This window comes from Anas acuta, chromosome Z, assembly GCF_963932015.1.
Source record: "Anas acuta chromosome Z, bAnaAcu1.1, whole genome shotgun sequence".
NCBI classification, from domain to species: Eukaryota; Metazoa; Chordata; class Aves; order Anseriformes; family Anatidae; genus Anas; species Anas acuta.
Genome location: NC_089017.1, coordinates 31,284,516 through 31,311,545, shown reverse-complemented (window position 1 = coordinate 31,311,545; position 27,030 = coordinate 31,284,516). Strand labels below are relative to the sequence as shown.

Sequence of the window (27,030 nt, the reverse complement as noted above, 5' to 3'; positions counted from 1 at the left end):
AAAAAAAATGTTCCAAGTAGGAGTTTTTGAAGCTTTTATGCTTTTGTTAGGTTTCTGTTTTTCACTTACGTTACTACTTACTGGGCTTATGCCAGGACGTTCTTTACAACCACTAATCAAGGAATAATTCATTGCCCCTGAATCATTCAGTGTGTTTGTTGCTAGAAACAAACATATGTCAATGTCTTATGTAGCTCTCATAGTACGTTGTTGACATGACCTTTTTATATAGTTGTTGACATTATTTTTTTTTATATAGCTCACAAATTCCAAATTACAAACCAATTCTCTATTAACACAAAAGTCTTTTGTAAAGCACTATGTGAAGCAGTGTGCTATTTACACTTTACTGCTTCACAGCAGTTCTAGGGTAAGGATAAGTGGCAAGCAGTTGGAACACAAGTTCCTATTGGACCCAATGAGATCAAGCTAGACCTGATCCAGGAATGCTGTAATCTATGCCTCAGTATTTCAAAAATGTGCAGCAAGTGTACAAGCAAGCTCTGTCTTTATCCCCACTCTTTGTTTCTCCATTTTTCATTGTTTCTTGCTGTCACATGTGCAGAAGAATTCTCATCATAGTCATAGTCCAGTCAGAAACATCTGTAGAACAGATTTTAGTGTTAGCTGCTGAAAATACACCACCAACTGCACTGGTACAAAATTGGATCCCAAAGTTACAGTGGATAATAAATGGCTCCATCTCTTAGCTAATGGCAGTACCTTCAGACACTGCAGAAAAACTGGGCCACCTTTTTTTCTATTAACCCAGAAGCTTTCTATTAACCCAGAAGTGTTTGAAATAAAATCCATAATACGTAATATAAAACCCACAAAACATATGAAAGCATTATTCATTATAAAGTGTTTCAACCTCAAGCATGTAAGGTTCATTACAAAACTTTTTTCTTTTGCAGTATTTAATTTTTCTAACACGTTTTTAGTCTTCCTGCCAATGGAAATGCTGTTGTCCTGTAACACAGACTGCTGGGCTTAGCATATTTACAACAGAAATGGCACTGTTTCACTGTAGTTTGGTTTAGTTAGTACTGAAGCTATAGTGAATTATTCTTTCTTGAGCTGCTTATTCAAAGCTTGAATGTTGTGAGCTTCTGACAGCTCTCTTCATGTATCCTAAGCCTGCTAAGCGCCAATCAGTAGCTTAAATATTTATTTCAGCTTGACATCTTCCTGAGGGATGTTGCCTCATTCTGTAGCATCAGAGATGAGAAAAGTAATGACAGCAAGCAAATACAGAAATAGAAATTAATCTAAGGTTCAGCTGAAGTTCACATTTTAACACAGGTTTATAAAGTAAATGGGGATCAAGACTTTTAAGGACTGAATGTTGGGGGGCAGTGCCTTGGTTCATCATGGGGATGGACATGGGAATGGATGGGATGGATGGGGAAGGGCATGTCATTAGGTGACCCCCCCCCTCCTGCCTGGCAGGCTTTTGGGGGAGGGTTGGAAGAAGGTTTGTCTGCATACGGTGTGCAATGCAGAAACAAATGAGAGGGTCCTCCCTGCTCACTGACAGGACAGGATGACTGGTGATTTCTGTCAGCTAAGGGGGGGATACGTTCCACCAATGTAACTGGTGGAAGATAAACTGGGACCCTAAATACCATGTGTTTTCTCCTAGTACCACAAGCACATTGATAAATTAGGTTTATGCACATAGTAGATTTTCTTGCTTCATTTTATACAGGAAGCTTCTGGTTGCATTTTGAAGTGCCTCCAGATATTTTCTAGTGTTCCTTTCTGGATCTCTGATGTATTTCCAATTTCTCTCTTTTTTTTTTTCTTTCTTTTTTTTTCTTCCTTTTTTTTCAACAGCCTACCTCTTCCATGGCTCCTGTATGCTATGATTAACAACTTTGCCCCAGTGACAGTCAGCAGCAATGGTCTGTTCTGTGCGATTGTCCTCCTCTTCATCATGCTGCTCTTTGTCATCCTCTCCATCGCTTTGTGCAAGTGGAGGATGAATAAAATTCTGGGCTTTCTCATGTTTGGGCTTTATTTTGTATTCCTGATTGTCAGCGTCCTCCTGGAGGACAAAGTGATCCAGTGCCCTGTCTCCATCTAGTGGAAAGTGCTGTTTCCTAAGGGAAAAAAAAAAAAAAAATGTTTATTTATTCAAAATATATCTATATATCGAAATGAAACAACAAAAACAAAACAAAAACAAAGCAAGCAAACAAAAACAATTTAAAGATTTGTAAATCTCCTATTCCTCGGCTATAAAAGAGAAAGAAAAAGATACAAAGAGAGGAACTCGGAGTGAAGACTGATTGCTGCTGGACAGTGCGGATGCGTACGAAGGGCTGAGGCCAGCTGCGCCAACGTTTTCTTTGTTTGCTGCAGAACAACCTCGCCCCTCAGTACTGGGGATGCTGCACACGCACTGAGACAGTGAAAGCTATTCTTTCTTCTATGCCTACGGTACATATCCACAGACTACTTTTTCTCTGTAGTAGTATACACAGACACACAGAGTATTCATTTCTTGAAGCTATAATCTTCTAAAGGGGAATGCTAATATTGACTTGGGGAGGGACCACCCTCCCACACACACCTCGACATGGGATTTATCTGATGATCTGCTGATGCTGCTGAATGGAAAGCAATCACTGAGTGCATGAGTCACAGACAAGGAAGATCTTGCACGTCTCTTCATTTGGGTGGACTTACATGATGTGATTTCAGCAGAGCTAGGGAGTTACCAGTGTATGATCCTCTGCATCACAGTGCTATAAAGGCCATTGGCAGGATGTTACTGATGATTTACTACATCTTGCAAAATGCTTCAGACTGCTGAAATTCCAGCTCTAGCACTGAAGGGACAATGTTGGATGGCCATTTTGTGACTGATGCAGATTTTCACTCTATTCACAGGCAAAGCCTGTCTGGGGATTTGCTCTTTACTTTAATACCAATGCAGCATGCAAAGAGATGATACAACTACTATGTGAACACAACATTTTTTTCTAATGCAGCAATACTAACAACAGTACCAATGGCTTTCAGATGCTGTTACCATTATAAGTTTGCCTTTTGATGCCAGAAGAAAAAGGCTTATTTGCTTATGCATAGTATTTCATACAGACAATAGAGGTAGTTGTCAAGTGGCAGCCTAAATGCTGAAGTGGATATATATTTTACAAGCTATCTTTGTCCATTACTTGAAGTGTAAGGACCTTCACAGCTACATATAGACATTATTGGAAAAAATATCCAGCTGGTATACAAAGCTGAGGCAGTTCTTATCGCTTATATAAATCTTGAGACTAGGTAGAAGAAACTAACAGCTTAAATATAGTGGAGCTGCAGGAAACCTACATGAAAATTTTTCATTATTGCTGGAAGAGTGAATGTCTAAAGAAGTCTAGGAAAGAGTGATAATGCAATATCTTACTGAAATCCTGAGAGGATGAGGAGGTACAAACTGCGAACAAAAGAGAGAGAGAGAAAGAAAGAGTGAAGGAAAGGCAATGCTCATATTTCCTGTAGTGTGTATGATTTTAAAAAATGGGAGAACTGGAACAGGTGTTAAGAAATTATTTCAGATAATTGGTGTTTGTTTCTTCAAGTCTTTCTTTGCAGTTAGAGTTCATGAAATTTCAGCATATATCTATGACCTGTTTCAGCATTGTTCTGTATTTGTATTGTGCTCACAATGGCAATGCAATGCTCACAGCTGTGCAACAGAAAGCTCAGCACATTTTGTCTTGTCTGTTTTTCTGATGCTGTCACCGTGCTTTCCTGCCTGTGTTCCATGCTGTTTGCTTTTCACTCATCCCCTTTGTGGTTTACTGTATTCCTATTATCTGTGTTTGTATATATAACAGTAGCCAGCTACTAGGACTTGACAGAAAACAACAGTAGAGAAAAACATAAGAAATACATATTAAAAAATATTGAAATATTAAGGTTGTGAGATATTATTTAAAATGCAAGATACTACTGAGTAAAAAGCAAGAAAACTAGGAGTTACAATGTCTTCTGCTCATGTCTTATCCTAAAGTATTATGTCCTATGTAAAGAATTACATTCAGAACGAGTATTTGATCTTAACCATACAATTAAAATAGCCCTTGCTCCTTCACACATTTCTCTCATTGGGAGCACAAAATTGTCAGTGATGTATTTAAGATCCTTCATTGCTCCAGAATCCTTACTTGTATTAACTATAGTGCTTCCAGTCTCTTAACATTTGTTTCTATGGGTGCACTCAAAGGTAAGATGTACATACATACAGTGCCCTCTGCTGAAAAGAACAGCAATCCTGCGAAGGATAATCTGTGACCCACATTGTGAGCTCAAATGAAGCAGGTGTCCCAAAATACAGAGCTGACTCTACAGTGTAATCTCAGAAGATTCACCAAATGCTTTCTGTTGCTGATGACAGTGCTCAGAACAGGCTGTCAGCATGACCCAAGTGATTCTTTTGCAGGTGAGCAGAAGAAGGCAGTGTGATCTAAAAGACCATGTGCAGGGTTGCAGTAAGTCTGTGTCACTTAGAATAATCAAAGATGCTCAAACTCACTGGTCTACCTTTCAAATCGAAAAACCAAGGAAGGACAAGAGCCTGATCTCTGTTCAGTGCATTATTCCTGCTTTTTTTCTTCTGGCTTCATAAACACTGCATTGTAATTCCTGTAATGAAAAGAAAAAAGCCCTACATGACCTAGGGAGTTGTAAGAGCACACTGGTGTGTACAGTAAGGCATGGGCAGCAACAGCAGAGACTACTGAGGGCAGGTAGGGAGTAAGGAGTAGGTGACTGAAAGCCTTACACATTGTGAGTATTTCAGTCCAAAGGTGGCCTGAACAGCTTGAAGAAAGACTTTTGTGCACAGGGCTAAGGCTGGTATCCCGTAATGGCATTCATACACTATCTTAAAATATCTGATTCATTTCTTTCCCGGAGGATGTTGGCTGTGCCTGCTTGCTCCCATCAATGTATTCATCCTGGAAGGTATTAGAAGTAATTTTCTACCCCTGAGGAATTAGACAGCTCACGTTTCCCACTGCCTCGCCTCTGCTGGGCAGATCATTATTCAAAGGGCTGAATAACTCTGCTATTGGTGGTAGCTCAGCTCCAGAGGTAATGGGGGAGATTTAAGGTCTGTAATGCATCTGGAGGAGGCTGTTTGTGAAAGCTGGTTATGCTGCACAAGGAAGACAGTCGTTTGCATAACTGCTGGAGTAAGCTGTTTCAGGATCCTTGCAAAAGTGTGTGTTCTTTGGTTAAAAGACAATAGCTGTGCTGATAGAGGAAAGAGAGGAATGAGAGAAGGTAAACCTCTTATCCCATGCAGGAGGAATTTGAAAGTCATGAGCTGGAAAGCTGGAAGGACAGCTGGCAGCTGCTACAAACCAGTGACTGGATGCTCATAGTCTGTCCCAGCTCAGCACCACCAGAAGGCACACCACTTGCTGGGACACTCTTATTTCACACTGATAGCAAATTTAGCAATGGTTGAATTGCTATGCTTTAACAGTAGTATCACTTCAGTATTCTCCCTTCGAATTCACTGACTGTTTTTCCAGTAAAAGGTGTTTCCCATTGTTCATAGCTGTTTCACTGTTGGATCTGTCAACATTTCTCAGAACTGTACATCTGTAAATCAAAATTAAATTTCTGTTTTAGTCAGGCAAAGTTTTGAATGACTTCATTAGAAAACTGGTCCTGCAATCTGCCTGAGTTCTGCTGTGCACTAATCAGCATAGAAGTCTTCTCATGCACCTGTATGCCTACTCCTATTTATTCAGTTGATGTCTGCATAATACTCATGAAGCATATACATATAAAATAGAAATTGGTGTTACAGTAAAAATCCTGTTATTGCTTAATATTTTCTGGCCAACCCCATGTTGGCAACACCTGTAGTAAGGTAAGAGTACAGGATAAGACTTCAGTTTAAGTAGACGCCTCTCCATAGCACCACACCTGAACAGAGCTAGTGTTGGATATGGGTTTTGGAATGGATTTCCAGTAACATTCTAGTATGATTATGGATCAGATTATAACCTGTTGTAAACATTTTTGGCACTGTCTTCATTGGAATTAAAGAAGAAAATGGGCTTCACCTGCAAAACACCATTGAAGTCCTGCAAGAATTTACTGTTTTACACACAACCACAGCAAAGCAGACCAAACAAAAGCCCACTTCCTCTTGCATAAGCCACCATGGTGGAATCTTGTAGGGTAGATGCTATAGAAGTGTAATATGAAGATGGTTTCTTCAAGAACTACATGTAGACATGGGAAAATTTTTCAGCAAATTTCTGGGCATTTTAAAATTATCTATTCTACTGAGAGTTAGTGCTTTTGTGTAGTGCAGACAGGCTTTCTGTGCCGATATGCCTATGCTTATTTATTCAATAGATGTTGATGTCTGCATAATCCTCATGAACCATAAAGCACAGTGGGAGACAAAGAAACTTATCTAAATGTCATTTGATGTTTGTACTGGCAATGAACTTGCTATGTATTTTCCATATATGCTACTCTGAAGTAGTTTATGGTAACTGTCACTCATGGTACTGTTGTGTGTGGATATGAAGGTCCATAAAGAGGTAGGTAGATTAAACATGTGGTTAATCTATACTATAAGAAATAGATGCTTAGAAATATTTTTAATGTTTGGGCGTTTTTTAAGGGATTATTTCTCTGGTTGTCTTTTATTTCATTACATAATTAGAGAAATAGGGAAAAACATTTTTTTAATGCTTCTCCTTTCAGCAGTAATTCCTTAAGGTAGCATCTTGTGTCCCATCTTGGGTTCTAAATCAAATATGAGTCTGGATCAAATAGATTTATTTAATTTATAACAAAGAAATAATCCCTTCTCCAACAACTGGCCCACTGACATCCAGAAGCTTTCTGCCATTTACTTGGACAAGATACAGATTTTTATCCTAGGATAAAAAATAAATGCTCCCATGTAACACGCAGAATTGTCCTAGGAGCTATGTTCAAGGAGAAAAATTGCATTCACTTGTATTCTTTGAAACCATTTTACCTCTTGTAAATAACAATGACACAGCTAACTGAGAAAGAGGCATGGTTAGCTCCTCTGAGCAGGCGAGTCTTGTTTTCCGGCTGTTCCTGAGAAGTTTAATGTGAGAACTTGTAGGTGAAGACATATCTGCAGAAGGTGATTGCCAGATAAGCAAATGGGATAGTGTGCAGTGAATGGTGCAGAGTCCTGCTGCAGCTCTCCAACAGGGCTCCTGGCTGATGTTACAAATGTTCCTTCTTGGAGCTGTTGCTATCAGTTATGGTAGCAACTTATGTTGCTATCAGTTACCATTGCTGAGATACCAGTCATTTCCTTTGGGACTGGGGAGTGTAACTTCCAGACTGAAGTTATACAATTTCTTGCACCATCAGATACCGAAGTCATATATGAATCACAGCCCTGTAGTCCAGACAAATCATGTGGACCTGCTGTGTGTTGCTAATTGACAGTGTACGGCATCTCAGGACTTGTCTGCCTGGGTGGGTGCAGGCAGCTTGCACGCCCTCCTTGCTCGAACTCCAGCATGGCTGGACATAAGCCATCTCTTCTCCAGAAGCCATGTAACCACCTGAGCGTGGCGCTGAGCTGTGCTCCCAGCCAGCCAGATCTAAGTCAGCCCCAGCCTAGAAGCCATGTAACAACTTGGGTAGACCAAATGCACAGCTGGCCACATCGGTCCCAAATGAGCCATTAGCAGCCCAGGACAAGACTGAGTAAGAAATGATGTGAGTTGAAAATGGCAAATGAACTTTACATTCATGTAGACTTATTGTGAATTCACCCCTCATCAAATGCAAAATCAATCTAAACTATGAAATTTGTATGCGTTTTTAAAGATCTTGCACTTTACTACTTTTTTTACTTTTATTTTATGTCACATAGTTGTCTTAATGCAAAAAGAAGCCATAAAAACCCAGAAGACTAGCTTTGGGTTTCTAAATAAGGGGATAATTAATTTTAAGGTGAAGCATCCATTTCACATCTCTGTTTAAGGTATGATGTAAAATACTATCAAACAATGTACAGTAAAGCAGGATCTGGTTTTGCCTTAGTGAAGCTGTGAGTAAATCAGAGGGAGTTTGCTTATACTCTTGAGATTCCCTGTGAGACTGTACAAAATGCTGCACACTGCCTTTGCAGCAGGAGCTCAGTCCTGCCATCCTTGTTCACCCCAGAAGAGGGAATACAGTGGTCACAGAGTCAGGCCCAATGACAGAATTAAATCTTCCTGTCACTCTAATACTTTCTCCCACTGAGATCACTGTAAAGGAAATCCCTTGTATATTAGTGAGTTTACAAAAGTTGTATAATTTCTGTCACATCTTTTTTACAAAGAAATTAAGTATTTTAGGGTCAGGCTATATGATACTAATCAGGCACTTCTTTTAATCCCCTGTAAAAATCAAGTAATGTCAAAGGGATTTTGCTTGGTTTTGTGTTCATTTCCATTACCAAGATCTCTGTTACACAGTCCTAATTTTGCAGTTCTGACTCTGGGGAATTGACTCATGTGAGTGAAAATTATTTCTGTCATAAAGGTGGCAAGATCAAGCCTCTGTATTGTCTTGTGAAAGTAATAGAAGCATGTTATAACTGACAATCAGATGCTATTTTTGTAATGAAGTTTTCTTAGCTTGATTGTTTCACTTTGTAGTTTTCATACTCTTCCATCTCTCATTTTCAACTTATTGAGAGAAAAATGTGAAGTCCCCCATCTTATTAATTTCAAACTTAAAATAAATAAATAAATAAATAAATAAATCTATTACTGTGGAAGCTGGTCCAAGTGACCCCCAGAAAATTCCAGTTTTTCTCATGTGTTTATGCTTATGGATCATCACTCACTATATGAAACTCTCTTATCTCTAAATTGGTGTATTCTCTGTGCGTATAAGTTTGTACATAGTATGGAGGTTATATTTATTTGTACATAGGCTCTCGGAAATAATCCCTTCTATCAAAGGTCCTACTTCTCTCTATCTACAGAATGTTTCACTGTGTTGTGTACACTTTTTCACATAAATGTATGAACCTTATAATACTGATACAGAGTTCTTCATATAAGTCACTCTAAGTAATTAAGTTGTCTAAGTGTGGATAACAACAACAACAATAAACAATAATAATAAACAATAATAAAAAGACTTGACAGTCTTATTTTGTTCAGTATTTTGTCTTAATTGTTGTGGGCTTGCTATGGCTCTGAAAATAGTCTCTAACTGCATGCTCTGAGGTGAACAAGGGTCTACATGGCTACTCTTAATCATTAGCGTTAAAGCAACAATCACTACTCTTTCCATGTCAGTGTCCTCTCTTGTATGTGTACACATAGTGAAGAGAATATCTGTGTTACAGTGAGCTTAAAATCTAGTTAAATGAGGAATTTTTTGTCTATGACCTGATGTGAATCCACCAGATATCTTCCCTGGAGTATATTGCCCCCTTTGGGCTAAGTTTCCCTATATTTCTGTACTGGTACATTTGCTTGCAGATTGTTTTGAAAGCAATTCTTCATTTCAACACCTTGTTGTTTACTTTTCAGTCTGACATCCTTGCAAGCTAGGATATTTGCCTATTTTTGAGTCTGTGACTGGATGAATGATGCTTTTAAACAAAAGAACCTTCTTAATGAGAAAATCAGTAACATTAAACATTTCCCATAATCCACATTTCCAACAACGAAGATGTCACAAGTAATACAGAGTTGCACTCAGCAACTGAATTTGATCAAATAGGCATTATTGCTTTCTCTCTTGTAGTAGCCCAGAAAATCTTTTGACACAGTGAATCAAGATATTTTTAATAAAGCACTGTGCAACCCTTAAAGGTGTGAAGCTCATGACAGAGGTATTTAATTCATCTTCCATCAAAGACTGAAGATTTTTTATTGTAAAAACACAAGAGGTTTACTAAAAGACTGAGTTGAGAATGGTGGTTATCTAGAGACATTTATGCCTGCCAACTGGGAAGAAAAAACAAACAAACAAACAAAAACAAACAAGGTCAAACACATCCTACAGAAATCTAAGCTGCAGTGTGCTGCAAGTCACAGAGGCATGTGTGAGATGTTTTGAAATTTAGCTTGGAGGGGCAGAGTTTAAGGGAAAAGCCATGCTAGGTTTTATCTGCACAAAGAAGTGTGCCCAAACAGGTGCCCAAAGGTGTGTGCACTGATGTGTGTACATGTGCACTGGCCACCATAGGGCTGTGTGCCTTTGCTGCTGCACCCCGCTGCTTGTTAACGTTTGATGCTGCTTCAGCTGTAGCCGCTTCTGGAAGGAGACAAAGGGTTTGAACTCCTTCATTACCACAGCAGGCCTTGATGACATAGGGCTGGTGGGAGCAGGGGAGGGAGAAAAATATTTTAATTCACCTCCTCAGTCCCTCCCAGGGGAAGGACAGAGAATGTCCTTGCCTTGTGTTTCCTCTTCTGCAAGCAAGTACTTCACTGCTTTGTCTGTCATGTCTGAAAACAAAACAAAACAACAAAAAACTCTGTTCGTTCACAGTTGCTTTTTCATTTAGAAGGACTTTTCTTTGACAAAGAGAAAAGTGATGTATGTTGTAAAACTAACTGCTTGATCTCCACTCTGGAAAGACTTCAGAGCTTCTCTTTAAAACAGGGAATTCCCTTCCTGTCAACACCTCTCTCAGAAAAAAATGTTGTGCCAAACTCTTGTAGAGAATAGAGGCTGTAGATTATTGCCCTAAAGAGATGTTTTAATCATTCTGTCATCTCCCTTTTATACAAATTTCCTTATCACAGTTTGTATAATATTCCTTTGTTGTGGGCAAGGGTTTTTTTTTGGAGCCAGATGATGAGATGCCTGTGATCGGGCCATAAATTTACATTTTTTCCTCTGAGGCCTCAAACTCAAACCAAACTTCTTGAACGCTAAACACAAGGGTTGCAGGCAGAGAAGTTCCCATTTGAACAGCACCAAGTCAGGCGCTTAAGCAACAAACCTCAATTTTGGTGTCTTGGTGAGCCAGAGGCATCCCCAGAGCTTTGGGTCTTCAGGGTACCTGCAGCCATGTTTCACTTGTCCACAGGCAATGATCAGTAACAGCTCCCCCTTACAGCTCCCCCCAAGCCGCTACCATAAACACATGAAATCAGGCATGCTTGTTCCTCTGCAATGGATGGGTACCTGCAGAGGAACTAGGTCAGGGCCTAGGAGGGGGTCTGGTCTGCGGTCTGAGGCAGGGGAGGTGGGTGTGAGGTTTTCTCCCTGTACACTGTGTTGCCAGGCCACCTCACTGGACTTTCAGTTTCACGCTGTGTTGCAAGAATAGAGCAGGGTGCAGGAGGGTAAATATGAAGAAAACTGATAAGAAGATTACCAGTTATAATTTATTTCAAAAATCCCACTTCATAGACTGCATTCTGTCCTGTCTCCCTGCAGCCTGGTTTAATTGTATTGTAACATGCAGTTTGGTTTTCAATTTGATGACAGCAAAAACACTGACCCTACATGCTTATTTCCTATTATTATTATTTTTTTTAACTAGGTTGAAGGAAAAGGAAAACTAATCCCAGAATTTTCTAACTGTCTTTGAACATCTAGATCAACTCTTGTCATCATTTATGGCCTACTTGCTCTGACTTGCTACCATGCCATGCTGCTGGTAGGAACTTGCCCCCCATGGCAATGACCAAATCTCTCTAATTTGGTATCTGCATTTTCTTTACTTAGGGGTTGTAGCATGATCCTTTGTAGCTAGCAGACAATGCTAGCCAAAGCTAACTCTAAAGAACTTGACTTAAGGACCTTACAACACGCAGGACTCCTCAGAGGAATTAGTTTTGGTATGGGAAATATTGGCTCATTTTTAGGCTAATATGTTGTATGTTTCATCATTTGTGGCTCTGTCAGAAGGGTCAATAAATACATTTTTCCATTATATTTTATAGCCATGGCAGGAACAAACACAATGAAGCCAAACCTGCTCTGTCCTCAGCCCCATTTGTACTGCCCTAGGCCCCTCCACACCACTGTCATCTCAGCTCCCCACACTGCCCAGCATGATATAAATGCTGTTGCATGGGGGAGTCCCACAGATGAAGGCAGGCAATGCTCAGAGCATGAAGGGCTTAGGTCTCGTTTGCCTATTTTAAGGCTCAAGCAGTGGGAAGTGCCCTCACCTAGAAAATTAAACCCACAGCCCTGGCCAATTGGGCATGAAAAACTCTTAGTGTAATTCAGATTCTGAGCTTGAAGTTTTGTTTTATTTTAAACTGGAAGTTTCAGACTTTTTCAGCTTAATTAGCATCTCAGGACACCTGTGCTTTTGTAATCTATCAGACTTCTGGGAGAAGTGCAGTTTTGCTTACAGGAAAGAGCAAAGTAAGGGATTGATGCCAACACAATACTCCTTCAGGTGCATTGCAGGCACTGCTGTCCTCCAGAGCAAGGCCAGTTTGCCCCAGCTAGCAGCATAAATGATGATACTGTTAGCTGTCTTTGGTACCTCTTCATGGCTCTAAGTACAGAGGTAAGGTCTGTAAACACCACCAGCCATCATGGTAGGAAAACATGGTAGGAAAACTGGCACAAGTATTGCTCTCTTGGTGTGCTCATTCATTTCACAGTGGGTTTGTGCCAAAGTCTGGATACCAATAGAAAGGTGACACTACTTACATTCACTCACTGTTTTACCTTCTCTGGTGAACAGTACCACTCCTGGCTTATAGAAGAGAAACAGAAAAAATGCCTTGGTGTAATGGTGCTCTGGCATTTGCTCTAGTTTGGCTGCTGCAGTCACAGAGCCCAGGATACACACCTTGTAAGCAGAAGATTCTAAGAAGGGGCAAACAAAAACGAACAAAAATCTACCCACCATCTCTACCACAAACTACAGCAGGAAGAGGCTGATATGTTGATCTCACAGAGAGGCACTAGTCTTAGGAAGTGCCAAGGCAGGTAGGTGGATTGTAGCACAAGCAGGTCATGTCCTCTGTATACGCAACTGGCTTATCTGGATTAATAACTGGTACCAGCATGGCTGCTCATTTTCTTGGAATTACATTGACACCAATGTGTCCTGCAGCAGGTGTGTTTGAGGACACTTTCAGACAATCATCCCTACTGACAGAGATAATAATAAAACCTCTAACTCAGGAGAGAGCAAAGTGAAGCTAAGGCAAACACAGTAAGCAGGATAGTACACGTCTGTGTGTCCTTGTTCCAAATATACACATACTTTAGTGTTATAGCAGCTGTTCTCCTCCCCAGCCAAAATCCCTGCTGGCCTTCCTTGAAACCAAAACATCATCTGGGCTCTGGGCTGTTTCAGTTCTGAATATTGTGGAGTAAGGACAATGATAGAGAGAACTGATAGACTATTTAATGCTGACTACACCCGCTAGCAAAGTGCAGGTGCCTAATCAAAGTTCTGGGTTCCTCCGGGTTTCCATTGCAGAGAGCAAACCTCAGCCCTAACACACACCTGTGAAGGTCTGTGGTTGGTGTTTTCCTTCTACAGTGACTTTCTTCTCCTGACCACAGTTTCCCTGAATGCATGTCACATAACTCAGCATATTCCATCACTTCCTTAGTCACACAGTGAAAGTCACTATACACCTGCAGGAGGACCCGAGGTGAAAACACACACATCATGCAGAGATGCATGAACTCTCAAAATGCAACCCACAATGTGCCAGCAGGAAGCACGGAGTGATTTGTCTGAGCCAGTTGTGTCTGGAGGTGCAGGCCATGCTGATTTTTCCCCATGGACCTCCAGTGAGTCAGCAGCAGGGTCAAAACGGCTTTGCTGTCTTTGAGAAGAAAGGACAGGGAACTGTGTCATCCTTTGGACCCTACACAGAACTTGAAACAGTAAAGGCCTCAGTGAATCTCTTTTCCCTAGGTTCGAGTTGTGTTTTAATATGAATTTATTACTCTGAAGAGCAAATACCTTTATCTGGCTCCAGAAAAGTCTGTCTAACCAGGAATAGCAGAAATCGCATGAGAATTTTTGAACTGAAATTTCACAGAATTAGGAGTCACCATCTGGGCATGTGAATATATTGCTAGAAAGGTATTCTACATGCTGATGTGGAGGTATTTGCTGTGGGATAAGATAAATGCAATCCACTTTGTGATACTAAAATTGCAAACCCAAGCTGTGCATAGAATATCAGCCATTTGGGATATTTTAAGTAGTGCAAGTGCATGTTTGCTTCCACTAGCACTACAAAATAAGTATTAAAATATTTCTGTGCTTTATTGTATTTAATTCCCTTTAGGTGGAGTAAACCTCACCCTCAGATTCACTGAATCCCAGTGTCTTGTTAATTCACAGACACTCACCCCATGTAAGTGGTGTAAGTGATGTAAGTGAAAGAAATTTCTGGCAACTTGTTTCACATACACTGCTGTTCCTATATCAAGCTGGAATTTTCAGGCATTCAGTGTCTATATGTTGCTTCCTGTGTATTATGTCCATCGGACTGCTGAAGGTCTAAGTATTTTCTGGTATAACTGTCTTGCCTACCTATATTTTTTAGCCCATGAGTTGTAGCACAGTGAGTTCTTGACATCACAGCTCCTCTCATCTGCATTTATGCAGCCATTTAAATGAAGAAGTCATTTTTCATTTCATTTCATTTCATTTCATTTCATTTCATTTCAATGAAAGAAGCCATTTAAATGTTTGAACACTTGCTTTTTTTGTACTAAAGCCTCCTGCAGAGTTGCTCATATTTGTGAGTTGTGAGCATTTTTACTTTAGTGCAAGAGCCTCCTCTGGCATAAGACAGCACCTTTCTCTGAACTACAGCAAGAAGGGACACATAAGCCAATGGGACAGGAAATCTTGGTTCCTTTGCATTGGCCATTATCATCTTTCTACCCTGTTAACTGAAATGTAAAAGCTAATGCAGGATGAAAACGTAACAGACCAAACACATGTATTTTCCATCTGCTTTATTAGGCTGAGATAGTTTCACACTTTAAAAATCAGGTACTGCAGGAAACCAGTGCAACATACTCTAAATGATAGGACACCCTCTGCTAAAACAGGTTTGAGGTAGATGGCATCTCTCAAATATAGCATTCCTGCTACCTGTGTCTCTTTAACCTGATACCATACACTCTTGTGCATTTCATCTTCCTTTTAATGGCAGCTGGTGAAAACCTATGACAAATTATTATCTCTTGTCCCTGAGACATTTATCCAAAGAAACACATTGTGCATTTCCGTAAGTACTTCTTTTTACATTACTATGTCCGAAGGAAGGTCTTTCTGCTTTGGAGATAAAGAATGTTCTGACCTTAAGGCTGGAAAAGGGCTTTGTGTTACCCTGACTGTGGGATGCTATCTGGGTCAGGGGCAATACTGGGAATCCTGGGATTCACAGCACAGGGAGAGAAGTGGGGGAGCATAATGCCCCTTGAGTATCTCTGGAGAACCATCTATCCACTTTACCTTCAGTGTTTTTGGCCAAACAACAATGGGGAACGTTCAGAAAAGAGAACTCAGAGATAGCTTAAAGCTTCAGAGAGCACAACTCTGCCACCTGGGAGATGATCACCCCATGGTCACAGACAGAAGGGGTCAGGGGGAGAACAACATAGCAGGGAGAGAGATGCAAGACGGAGAAGGTAAAGGGGGGAGGAGGGGGAGAGTCCACCTCTTGTTGGACTGCTGCTTTCAGAGGTTGTACCACGTGTGACAAACACTCGCTAGCCAACAACACAGGCTCAGGAAAGGATCTTGGTGAAGTAACATTTTATTTGTGATTGCAATGGCGGGCATCTTGCAAACAGGAGAGTGCTTGTATATGCAATTTTCACACCTTCTATGCCCCGTTTCCCAATGCTCACTCTCTTCCCAGGTTCCCCAGTGTCTGGGTACTACACATTTACACACCATCTGATGCTGGTCACTAGTTTCATACAAATATTATCAACCTTTAATACTTCCCTTTGTTTTTCTTATCTTTTGCAACTTTCTTACTGTTTTTAATGGCTTTTCAGCCTTTTGGTCACATACACCCAGTCAGTGCTTTTCCTTTGAATATCAATCTAGTACTTGTTTCCCTCCATACATTGTGCAATCCCAGGAAGCAGCATGTCTGGCACTTCCTGTGCTTATGTTACCAATCTTGATGCAAAAACATTTTTGTTCCTACAGAAGAGCTGAAAACAAGATTAATCCATTAGTGAAGACAAAAGATTAAAAACATCCACAGATGAGTACAATTTGTCTGTGCAGTGCTTCTTAATGTACCAAAAAACTAGGGAGATAGTACATAGAGTTCAAATTCATTACTTTGCTGTAGGGAAAAAATCATCCTGTGGTATGATATTATGATATTGCTCATTTTATACAATCATTTCATCCTTGCAAGGTGTAATGAAGAAATATCCTGACAGTATGAAGTCCACTTCAGTCAAAATACTGGGGGATCAATAGGAAATACATTACTCAGGTCTCTCAGTCTTCTCTGTTTCCTTTTCAAAAGTTCAATGATTTCTTAAGGAAACAAGGTGGGATACCTGTCTCTGAGCCTCTTACCATCAGGATTTTTTTCTACTATTTTACTCATTGGCTAGTTTCATTCAGATTTGACAGAATGGTGAAGGTGTTGAAGATAATGCAGTTCCCATGAGCTTCATGGAAGCAGTCACCTGAGGGCAAATGAAACGGTTGCTATCACATGCCTCTTCTTAAAATGAGGTGAAACACCTTCTGCACTATGAGACACGGAGAAGCCATGGAAGGGAGAATCAGAGACCTTATAAATACCTTATCAACACAAAGTCTCTCATTTTGTGTGTAAGACACAGAACTACAGAACATCTGACCTTATCAGTTCACGGAGCTCCATTTGCTTTCCTTGTTTGTCTGGCTGGCTTGTACAGTGACTAAAGCCTCTCCTGTAACAGCAGTCCTGCAAGTAATATATGGGGCAAGGGACACTGTGAAGCATCAGAGGCTATGGGTTTGAACATATGGGATGTCTGCTACAAGTTCCTGCCCAAATCTCAGGCTGGCAGCTGGGGCAGGCACCACCCCAGAGGTGCACCAGCCATGGGCAGGTAGCATGGGAAGGAGGATTGATAGTTATCCCAGGTGACTTGGCAGTGCTGGGAATAAAATTAGCCTCCCAACAGGAAGAAATGTGAGAACTCCTCAACAAGGGAAAAAAAAAAAAAAACAGTTTGCATATCATGCTCCAGTGTAATGGGTAACTTTTGGCCCACCCCTCTGCTGGTGCTATACCACATACATCTGAGATGTGGTATGAACGTGGGTGGGTGAACCCACAAAAGTGTGGGTGAACATACATGAACATGTGGGTTTTTAAAGTACCATCAAAGGCTATTGGTTGTCAGAGACCTTTATTTGCTTAACAGGTTTCTTCAGCTAAAGTAGATGGAGAAACTTCCTATATGTTAGGAAGCATTCCCTAACTTTTTATTTAAAAGACCATAGGGATTATGTTATGAAGGAAATTTAACACTTGATTTCTCTTATTGAAGATATCTGAAATAAAAAAAGCAGAAAGATGACCTTTGTATCTGAATTGGATGGATGATGACATATTTGTAAAGTCATCCATTTTGGAAGGTTGCCTACTGGATTAATTGCCAGCCTTGTGATTAAAGTAGAGCCAAGCATATTTTGAGGGAGAAAAAAGATGAGCTCTCTCCCTAGTGATTAACTTCCATGGAAATGTATGGTTATCTGCCAGTCTCATTGGTTTTCTTATGGGTATCTAGTGGGAAAAGGATTAGACTCAATAGATGTTTATCACAGCCTGAGGCTGATTGAATGTAGGAGGATCCTTGCAGCAAGTCTTCCCCCGCCAGTCACACAGTAATGGCTTCATGCGTTTGCATCATAAACCCTCACCAACTGAGTTTTTATTTTATCTTAAAGCCCAGCACCTCTTGCAGTGAGGAATGAATAATCTAGCTCACAGATTAGAAGCAGTCCTGTATGTTTTCAACAAACTCATTTTGACAACAGTGGCAGCACACCAAATTTAGCTCCAATAAACAGACTTCTATTTCCTATCTTGCCCTTGAAGAGCCTATGAGAATTGCCAGATGCTTCCCCATGACTCTTCTAATTGCAGATTTGATGCCATGGGTACATCCCAGTGATAAAGAAAAGAGCACTGCTAACACTTAAAACCAGACATCCTCAACAAATGAAAATTACCACCACCTAAAAGAACAAAATGCTCTCAGTAGTGCTCAGAAAGTTATTGCTAGACCCAACTAACCTCACAGACTGTATCTTTGTAGTTTACCATTCTTTATCTAGAAGCAAGCCCAATGAGATCTTTCTGAAGTACCCCTTACAGCCAGTTACTACAATTACCCTGTAGAGATATTCATACTGCTAGGTCTATTTATGGTTTTCAGGAAATAAAAATGTCAGACTCTGTCCTGAATGACAAATACATTTGAGTCATTTGCAAACTGTACCAAACAGACCATGAAAGAAAAATAATTGTTGTCAACTACTGCTTCATTTTAAAATGCCTTTCCAATGGAGGAATAAAGAGAAAAGGTTGTTATTGCAGGTCCTATTTGGTGCTGATAAGTTTCATGTGAAGACAACAGAGACTCAAATGACAGAATATTTGTATGACTTGGATGGAACTAAAATGTCTGTCAGGCTTTGCATCATCCATCATCCTTCTTGCTATCTGAAGAACAGCAGCAGCCAGAAGTCAGTCATATGATTGATGATAAATCTAGTGCAGGTAAACTTACAGGTGGTGCTAAGGTAAAGGCAAAAGCAAACGGTGAATATTTTGCTGCTTGGATTTAACCCTCCACTGGTCATTTATTTAGCCAGGAACAAAAACCATTACAGCCCCCATAACTTGTTTTATTAATCACGTGAAAGGTCAAGTTCCCATGTTTGTCCATTCCCTACAGTGACATTTCATGGTGTGGGAGCAACACCTGCAAAATCACAGCCTCAGAGAGCAACTCACTTCCCCTGGAGCTGTGCTAGGGGGATCACACAGATCACACCAACGTTTTTGGAAGGTCACATGGAGTGGCTGAGCTGTTTGTGAGGTGCCCAGACCCAACAGTAGTTAGCAGCTATGATTAGCCCCCTTTTCCCCCCTTTTCCTTGCCACAAAGCTAAACAAAATGAACAATACCCACACTTCCTATAGACTCCATAAGGTGAGATTTGAGAAAAACAAATTTGAATGTCTGCGTATCATGGTTGCTTTCACTAGATGAGCGATGAGAAGCAACAAAACTATAACATTTCCATATTTAACTGGAGTGGAACATCTTCCAGTTCTGAAAAAAGACACAATCCTGTGCCATAAGAAACAAAGTATCTATGCTACATAATATATGCAGCTGTTTCATCTTTTCTATCAGCTATCATGCATCCTTTGTACTGTGGTAAATCTAGAAAGCAATGTCTCATCCATTCATTTCTGCTTTGAACTTGTAAAACCTATTAGATCTTTCTGTTTTTAAAACAAGGTCAACCTTTTAAGAAGCCCATTTGTACCATGACAAATAATTCCATACATGCCTACATTCACCACAGTTTTCTGCTGTGTGAGTCATCCTACTCCTATAACATTTGGAGTCAAGGAAGGGAGGAGCAATGGTAACAGAGTAAAACTTGCAGATTGTTTCAGATTTTACAATTAAGATGTCAGTCCTTTCCAGATAAAGTGGTTATTGCTAGGTACAGCTTAAGCATCAATCATGTATTCCGTTATGCCACTTCTGCCTAAAATAAAAAGAACACAGAGACAGCTCTGCACAGGGAGAGCCTGATGCAGGCTCCCACTGAATACTTTACCTGGCATGGTGGTTAATTTCAGAGCTACTTCCACAGTCCAGGGATTTTTTCAGTATTATTTTTCACAGTATCATGATGCTATAACCCACCAATTCAAGGTAAATGATAACAAAAAGTGACAGTTCTTGCTGCACTTCTATCCCCTCCATTTTTTAATCCAGCTAAGGCATTAAATGGGCTGAAATTCCCAAGGTTGCAAATACTTCTGAAGCATGTGTGGGTCCAATAAATAACATAGCTAATGCATCATGTGGGGCCTTTTCTGTGATACACAAATTTGAACTGCCATAAATGCCAGTCAGAGATGCTGGGTGGAAGGGCTTCTGTGATTTTGCCCAGTCTGTCCTCCACTCTGTTACATTTGTCATTGCTGCCTATGCTATAGCTTAGATTACTGTGGTTACCAGTGAGTTACACAGACAATGAATTGCATTGCAAACACCATACCTAAGCTTACAGAAAGAAATCAACAGATAGTACACATCTCTAGTGCTATATAAGCAAGAAACAAGCAGTGGTTAATTAAAATTGTAAGAATTATTTGTTTATCTAAATGCTCAGTTTTATTAGAAAAAAAGTAATTGAACACCATACTAAAACCTAGTCCTTGCATCTAATTACTGACCAGCTAAAATACACATTTAAAAATTATGTTAATTACTCTCCTTTATTGTTGGTAATTATCAGCTATAAAGCAACATTTCATAGGGTCTGAGGACAGACATATTTAGACTTATTACTGATTCCCTTCTCCCTCCCCTCCCCCCCCCATATAAAAATCAAAAGATTTAGCACCCAAAAAAAAGGGGGGTGGGGGTTGGGGGTGGGGAGCACCTTTCTCTTTCGGTCCAGGGTGATCATTCCTTGTTGAGAGGTTTTTGCATTACAGCTTACAATATAATTTCTAGTGCTTTGTACACTCTGTGCAAGGCTCAGGAATAGCCAGCGTGTGCCTCACCCTGCGCTGGGTCTCATTTCCCTGGGCTCTGCAGCACCTCTGTGCCTTACTGCTAATTGCAGTGCCCTGTCAGGCACAGCCCCAGCTCCTCTGCAATCACAACTGGTTATTAGGCTATGTAGGTATTACCAGGCCTCCAGGCACTACAGCTACGAACTGCCACCAGTAACAGCAGGTTAGAAAGTATCATGTGTATCCTGTCTGTATTAGTTTTCAGTTCCACAGTCACTGTAAAGCAGCCACTAGACAGGCAACGAATTGAAGACTGAATAGCTGCTGCCACAGATACTGCCTTAGAAGCCAGGCCATAGCCATTTTATTTGTGCAGAGAGAAAGAGAGATTGGAAAAGAGAAGTTCAAAGAAATGTTGGATTGGACAACCACATATCAGGGTAACAAGCAAAACAGAATGGCAAGATTGGAGGAAAAAACACTGAAGACTGAGTCCAAAGGACAAAGCTGCTGGGTCCCACAGCCTCTGTAAATCACAATGCACACTCTCACCAACATCAATTACAATGCTGTCTTCTTTTTAGCTTCCTGTATGTTTTCCTCTGTACTGCTTTTCTCCCTTTGTGCAGACAAGCTAAAAAACATAACCATTCTTCTCTGGCGTGCTGGGCTCTTCCACTCCCCAGACTAATTATCCCTTTCCCTCAGTGAAAATACATAGTGCTGTCCATCACAATTTGGGAAATGACATGAAATGAACACGGAGCGTGAAGTAAGCACTGAGCATTTGTTTGACAGATGTAACAGATGTAGCTGCCCCTTTCCTGGGTGCCTTGCTTCATGCCCTGTAAGGCATCGCTCCCTGTCATTATCTCTGTTCCTCTCACTTGTGCCTGTGGAGGCGACTGCTGCTTTCCCAGTCTGCTGCTCATGAACTCAGCTGAGTAAAGACACCCTATGGTGGAAACCTGGTGCAGGTTTCCTTATCTCTAAACCTCTGATGTATGTACCTCATTTTGAGAAGGGCACATTCCTGCAGCTCTAAAAGAAGCATGCACTCTCTGGGAATTGATATCATGCTGTAATTTAGAACCAGGAGACAAGAGATGGAAAGGACTTAATTCTGAATGAGTGGAGGGACACTCACACTCCCTGATGATCTGTCTGAGTTCTGTGTATGGATTGTGGGATCTGGATCCATACAACTATCACACGAATATGATACACCAGTCCAGTCCCATTGGTCATTTGTTTTTTAAGGCACTGGAAGCCTCTGCTTCATGCCACCTTTCAAAAGTGGGCCTGTAACTCAACATAGCCACACCAAAAAAAAAAAAAAAAAAAAAATCAGCAGCTCCATGAATGCCAGGAAAACCAAAAGTTATGGCATTTAGAGATGGAGAGCTCGGGATGCATTGTACTAGCATTGCAAATTACAAAACTGAAGACTTCTGACAAAACTCAGAAGTATTAAAGAGCATATACTGAGGGGCAAGGAGTAGGCGAGTAGGCTAGGACAGGTTATGGTCTTGTTCATGGGTTTAACATTTCATTCTTCCAATGCCCCTGATGTCTGCCAAGTGTTTACAGAAACCAAGATAAAACATCCTATTTTGTAAAACTGGAAAGGGCATGTTCCAGAAACAGATTGCTTCCGCCCAGGTGTTGAAATAACCTATTGTTTGCATTGCTACCTCTTGCGTTGACTTTTTCCAAATACTATAATGAGACTTCAGAGATAGCTGCCATTGCATGCTCCTTTTTCTGGGTCAGGTTTTATTTGGACAGCAGAAGTGGATTTAGTTAAACTCATATTATCCCTGCACCTATTTGTTTCTACAGGATGACATAATAGGCATCACATAATTTAGTGAGTACCTTTGGTGATGTTTTATTTCCTTTTTCTTTCCTCTATTATTATTTTTTATGTTTTAATTTAGAAGACAAACCTAAGCTGGAATCTCCCCAGACTTTGCCAGACTCATGCCTTTTACTATAGTTTGCACAGGTGGAAAATTAGCTGGCACATTAACCAGGGTGCTTCAGCGCTCTTAAAGCTCTGTCACAGCCAGAAATGTGAGTGCAGGACCAGCAGAGAGGCCTTCCCCCACTGCAGCCTTCTTATTTGTACAATATAAATGTGCTGATAGTGAGACACTTGCAGCCTGCTTGTCCAGTGGTCCTTCTGTTCTGATTGGAACCAAGAGCAGATGTGGGTACTTGTAACACAGCAAGTTTTGAGGAACAAGCTAGACAGGTGTTTTCCTGGGATACTTTGAAGGGCTGACTCTGCTTTTGAGCTGCTGGTGGTTTAGGTGACTTATGAAGAACCCTCCCGGACCTATTTTCCTATAACTTCTTGAAAGCAGACTTCATACCTTGCTGTCTCAGTCAACCATGACCATTTTAGCAAGCAAGATCAGCAAAGACTTAGCAAAGCAATTAGCAGAGATAGCCCAGGCACCCCAGTCAGCAAGAGAGACTACACCACTCCTCTGCAGAGACACTGTGTGCAGCTGGGACAGTGTGACACTGAATCTGGTTATCTGTTTGCTCAGCACTCTGTGATCGCTGCTCAGTGTGCTGTCAGGTAAGCCGACCGCGTCCCTGTAGACAGAAGCATAATGAGCACATCACCCCAACACACTCATGTGGAGAATCACAGCGCAGTGCTGGATGGGTTTCTTCAATAAAATAGGTCATGTTCCTTCCCCGCAGTCCTTACAATTCCCACTTCTCCTTTGAGGTTTTTCCCTTTGCCGTCTGTCTCTAAGCAGCTGTCTGCTTACGACTTTTTCCCTTTTACCTACCAGTAAGGCTGCCATTCATGGCTTGCTTCCCATTTCTCTCATAAGCAGCTTAGTTTCTTATTGTCAGTGGAACAATTCCCTGAGCTCACAGTCATTTCCTCCACAGCCCTCTCTTTTTATTAAAATAATAATAATAATTGAAACAGAAATGTATTTAAATAAATTTATATTTTTTAAAAAGTCACAGGGATGTCTTTCAGCTCCTTATGGGCTCTTTAAGGGCTAGGGAGGCTCCTTCTGGCACCCTGCAAAAGAGGCTGTGAAGTTTCTTCTTGCCTGGGCAGCATCCGGGAAGTTCTGAGACAGCCAGAGCTCATCCCACCACAGCTTATGCTACCAGCCATTTGGGACATCAGCATTTGGGAGCTTAGTGAAGAAGAAAATCAGCAGTTAACATGCAGAGTGTCTCCAAAGGCTCTCCCATAAAATAAGAAGACATTGTGCCAGAACCCAGAACCGGGCTGCACTCAAGCTGGCTGCCCATGCCTCTGGGTCTCTCCTGCTTGTGTCCACTCCTTCAGACTGGTGCCTTTGTTTTCTGCACACAGTTTGTTCACAACTTGAACAAACCAGGTGGAAATGACCTCTTTCCATACCCTTGCTAGAAATAATGGAGATCTAGGATCAGAGGGCAATTGCAGCATCTAGCAGAGGATGATACAGGACATGAAATTAAATAACAACTGGAGGCATAACAGAATGGGAATTCAATTGTTAGTTCAGCAAAACCATACAGGCAGGCCTTTTATTTTTTTTACAGTTCAGTAATAATCAGGCCAATCAGATACTGGGTAATGCCAGAGACACAAGGTAGGGAAGATAGGACAATGTCTGAAAAACCTGTGAGATGCTATGAGACTAAGCTTTAAACCTTATGTTTAATTACCTTATTGGGTATTACCCTATCCAATTGTCTTACACAGATCAAGATATCTTTATTAATAGTCATTGAAGTAATAAAACAGTTTTTGCACAGATGGCATTCCTCCAGCCTAGAACTTGTGCTTTCCAAATCTCTCAAGTCTGCTCTGTGAGGTTCATCTTTTTTTATAACCTATTCAGACAGAAAATACTGTCTCCCTATCTGCTTTTATCTTTTTATGTCAGTCTATTTTTTTTTCACACATTTGTTTTCATTTTGTACTTAAAACATTTACTGATAACGTATCTTTTATCACAAGAATTTGCCATGCCCTGTCTGCATTGCATTGTTTTATTCTCGACCAAAATGTTTTATGTTTTATCCAGTCCTTTTCAAGTAATTCAAAAAGCACTTCTAGACTCTTTGGATTCCTTGAATTCTCCAGGTTTCCTGCTCATATGAAGGTTATACAGAACATGAGCACTAAAACAACATTTTTAGAATTTTATTCTTGCTCTTGTGAGTTGCGCATATTTTCCTTCCTTTTTTTTTTAGCATGTATTAAGCTGGTTACTTTGTAAGCATAAGAATATGTATCATATAATTTATGTGATAAACAAAGAATTCATTTTGCAGGATTAACTGAATTAACAAAATCCATGAAAAAAAAATAATAATAATAATAATAATAAGGGGACTATACTTACTTTGGCATTGAGGGAGGAATCCTGACATAAACAAATATATTTGGGATAATGTGAAGAGAGACAGAACCATAGTACTTCTCAATATTTTGTGAGATGCTACGGAGAGGACTCAGAGTAACGCCTCTGGCAACTTTTCAAAGATAATTGAGATTATTTAAGTAGAAATTTTCAGACTCTGGTAGAAGTAGGCATAAAAATTAATGAACTCAAAGAATTCTAGTCAAACATATACACAAGAGACATGGTTAGCTACTAAGTTATGTAGGAAAATTGCAGATTTCAGAGCTCCTTTTAGAATTCTAAAGACAATCCAGAGAAGTAGGTTGTGTACTTTAAAAAGGAGTCTGTTTTTTGACACTTTAAAAGCTGACACTGAGTACTTCAGAAAGACAAATGCTGTTGTGTCACAGACTGAACCAATTAACATATGTGATAATGTGACAGATACAATCTAGTTTCAAAGTTGGCAGTCAAGTGTGTCATGGTCAGCAAGAAGTTATGCCATACAGCATGTTTTCTCTCACTTAGTCAGTTGGGGCACCCCTTCCAAATTAAATTGTGATCCAGGGGGGAACATTTGAGACCCCTAAAATAATTACAATGATGAATCACAGAATTTCTAGGTTGGAAGAGACCTCAAGATCATCGAGTCCAACCTCTGACCTAACGCTAAGAGTCCCCACTAAACCATATCCCCAAGCTCAATATCGAAATGTCTTTTAAAGACCCCCAGGGATGGTGACTCCACCACCTCCCTGGGCAGCCTGTTCCAGTGTCTAACAACCCTTTCGGTAAAGAAGTTCTCCCTAACATCCAACCTAAACCTCCCCTGGCGCAACTTAAGCCCATTCCCCCTCATCCTGTCACCAGGCACGTGGGAGAACAGACCAACCCACACCTCTCTACAGCCTCCTCTAAGGTATCTGTAGAGAGCAATAAGGTTTCCCCTGAGCCTCCATTTCTCCAGGCTGAACAAGCCCAGCTCCCTCAGCCGCTCCTCGTAGGACTTGTTCTCCAGGCCCCTCACCAGCTTCGTCGCCCTTCTCTGGACCCGCTCAAGCACCTCGATGTCCTTCTTGTAGCGAGGGGCCCAAAACTGAACACAGTAAATGGAGGAGTGCATTAGGTCTCCTGCAGTATGGGAAAGTATGTGGACTAAGTTAGGAGAATTCAGGCACACAGAGGTCTAGTATCCATGGCTGTGCTTATAGGAAACGGGCAGAAGCACAGACAATTTACAAAGCTCAGTCTCTCTGGAGAACACAGATGCTCTTATTTACAGTTGGTAAGCCTGATTGCCCTGGCAGAGACTAAGTCCTCATCTACATCTCTGTCCACAGCTCATTTTGTGTCCAGCCCACATGCATAAGCATAGAAATGAGTGGGAAAACATTTAGTTGTCTGACTCACTGGGCTGCCACCAACCACCCCTGGGACACTTCTTGTCCCAGGGCAGGATCAGCAGGTATGCCTATGACCTACAAGACCATTTCTCCAACTGCTCCTTAAACATCTATCTCCATCAAGAGAGAGAAGCTCTGAGCCTCCAGTCACTCTATCCCAGTGCCTTCTTCACCTCATTTCTCCTAAGGCCCAGTCTGTACCTTTGCAAGCTCCCTTCTGCAGACTTACAACCCGTAAAGGCCCACCTCACGCTGTCTTTTAAGGCTGACTGAGCCTAGTTCTCCATATAGGCCAGGTTCCTCCAACTAATTCTCATTGCTATCCTTTTCCAGACACTCTTCAGCCATTTCCTGCTTCCTTTTGAAGTTTGGTGTCCGTGAGTAGTCCAGCTCCCCAGTCACATTGTAAAAAACTAACACCAGGCAGAGGGAAAGGATTTCTGACTGATTTACAGGTCTGATTTTCTCCCAGTGATGTTGTATTTTTTTCCTTATTAATGCAGT

At 40.9% G+C, this 27,030-nt stretch overlaps 1 protein-coding gene across 7 annotated transcripts in view; it reads left to right on the top strand.

Moving 5' to 3' along the window:
• SLC24A2 (solute carrier family 24 member 2) overlaps window positions 1-27,030 on the top strand; it is a 164,155-nt gene that overhangs the window by 112,087 nt on the left and 25,038 nt on the right. For 5 of the 7 annotated variants that reach the window (XM_068666420.1, XM_068666418.1, XM_068666422.1 and 2 more), the window contains one exon: window positions 1,840-9,172. The exons of 1 other annotated variant lie outside the window; for it this stretch is intronic. In XM_068666420.1, coding sequence (XP_068522521.1) covers window positions 1,840-2,089 — 250 coding nt within the window. In that variant the 3' untranslated portion in view covers window positions 2,090-9,172. Of the gene's footprint in view, window positions 1-1,839; window positions 9,173-27,030 lie in introns of those variants that run through there. One more of the 7 variants, XM_068666423.1, reaches the window with a different exon arrangement.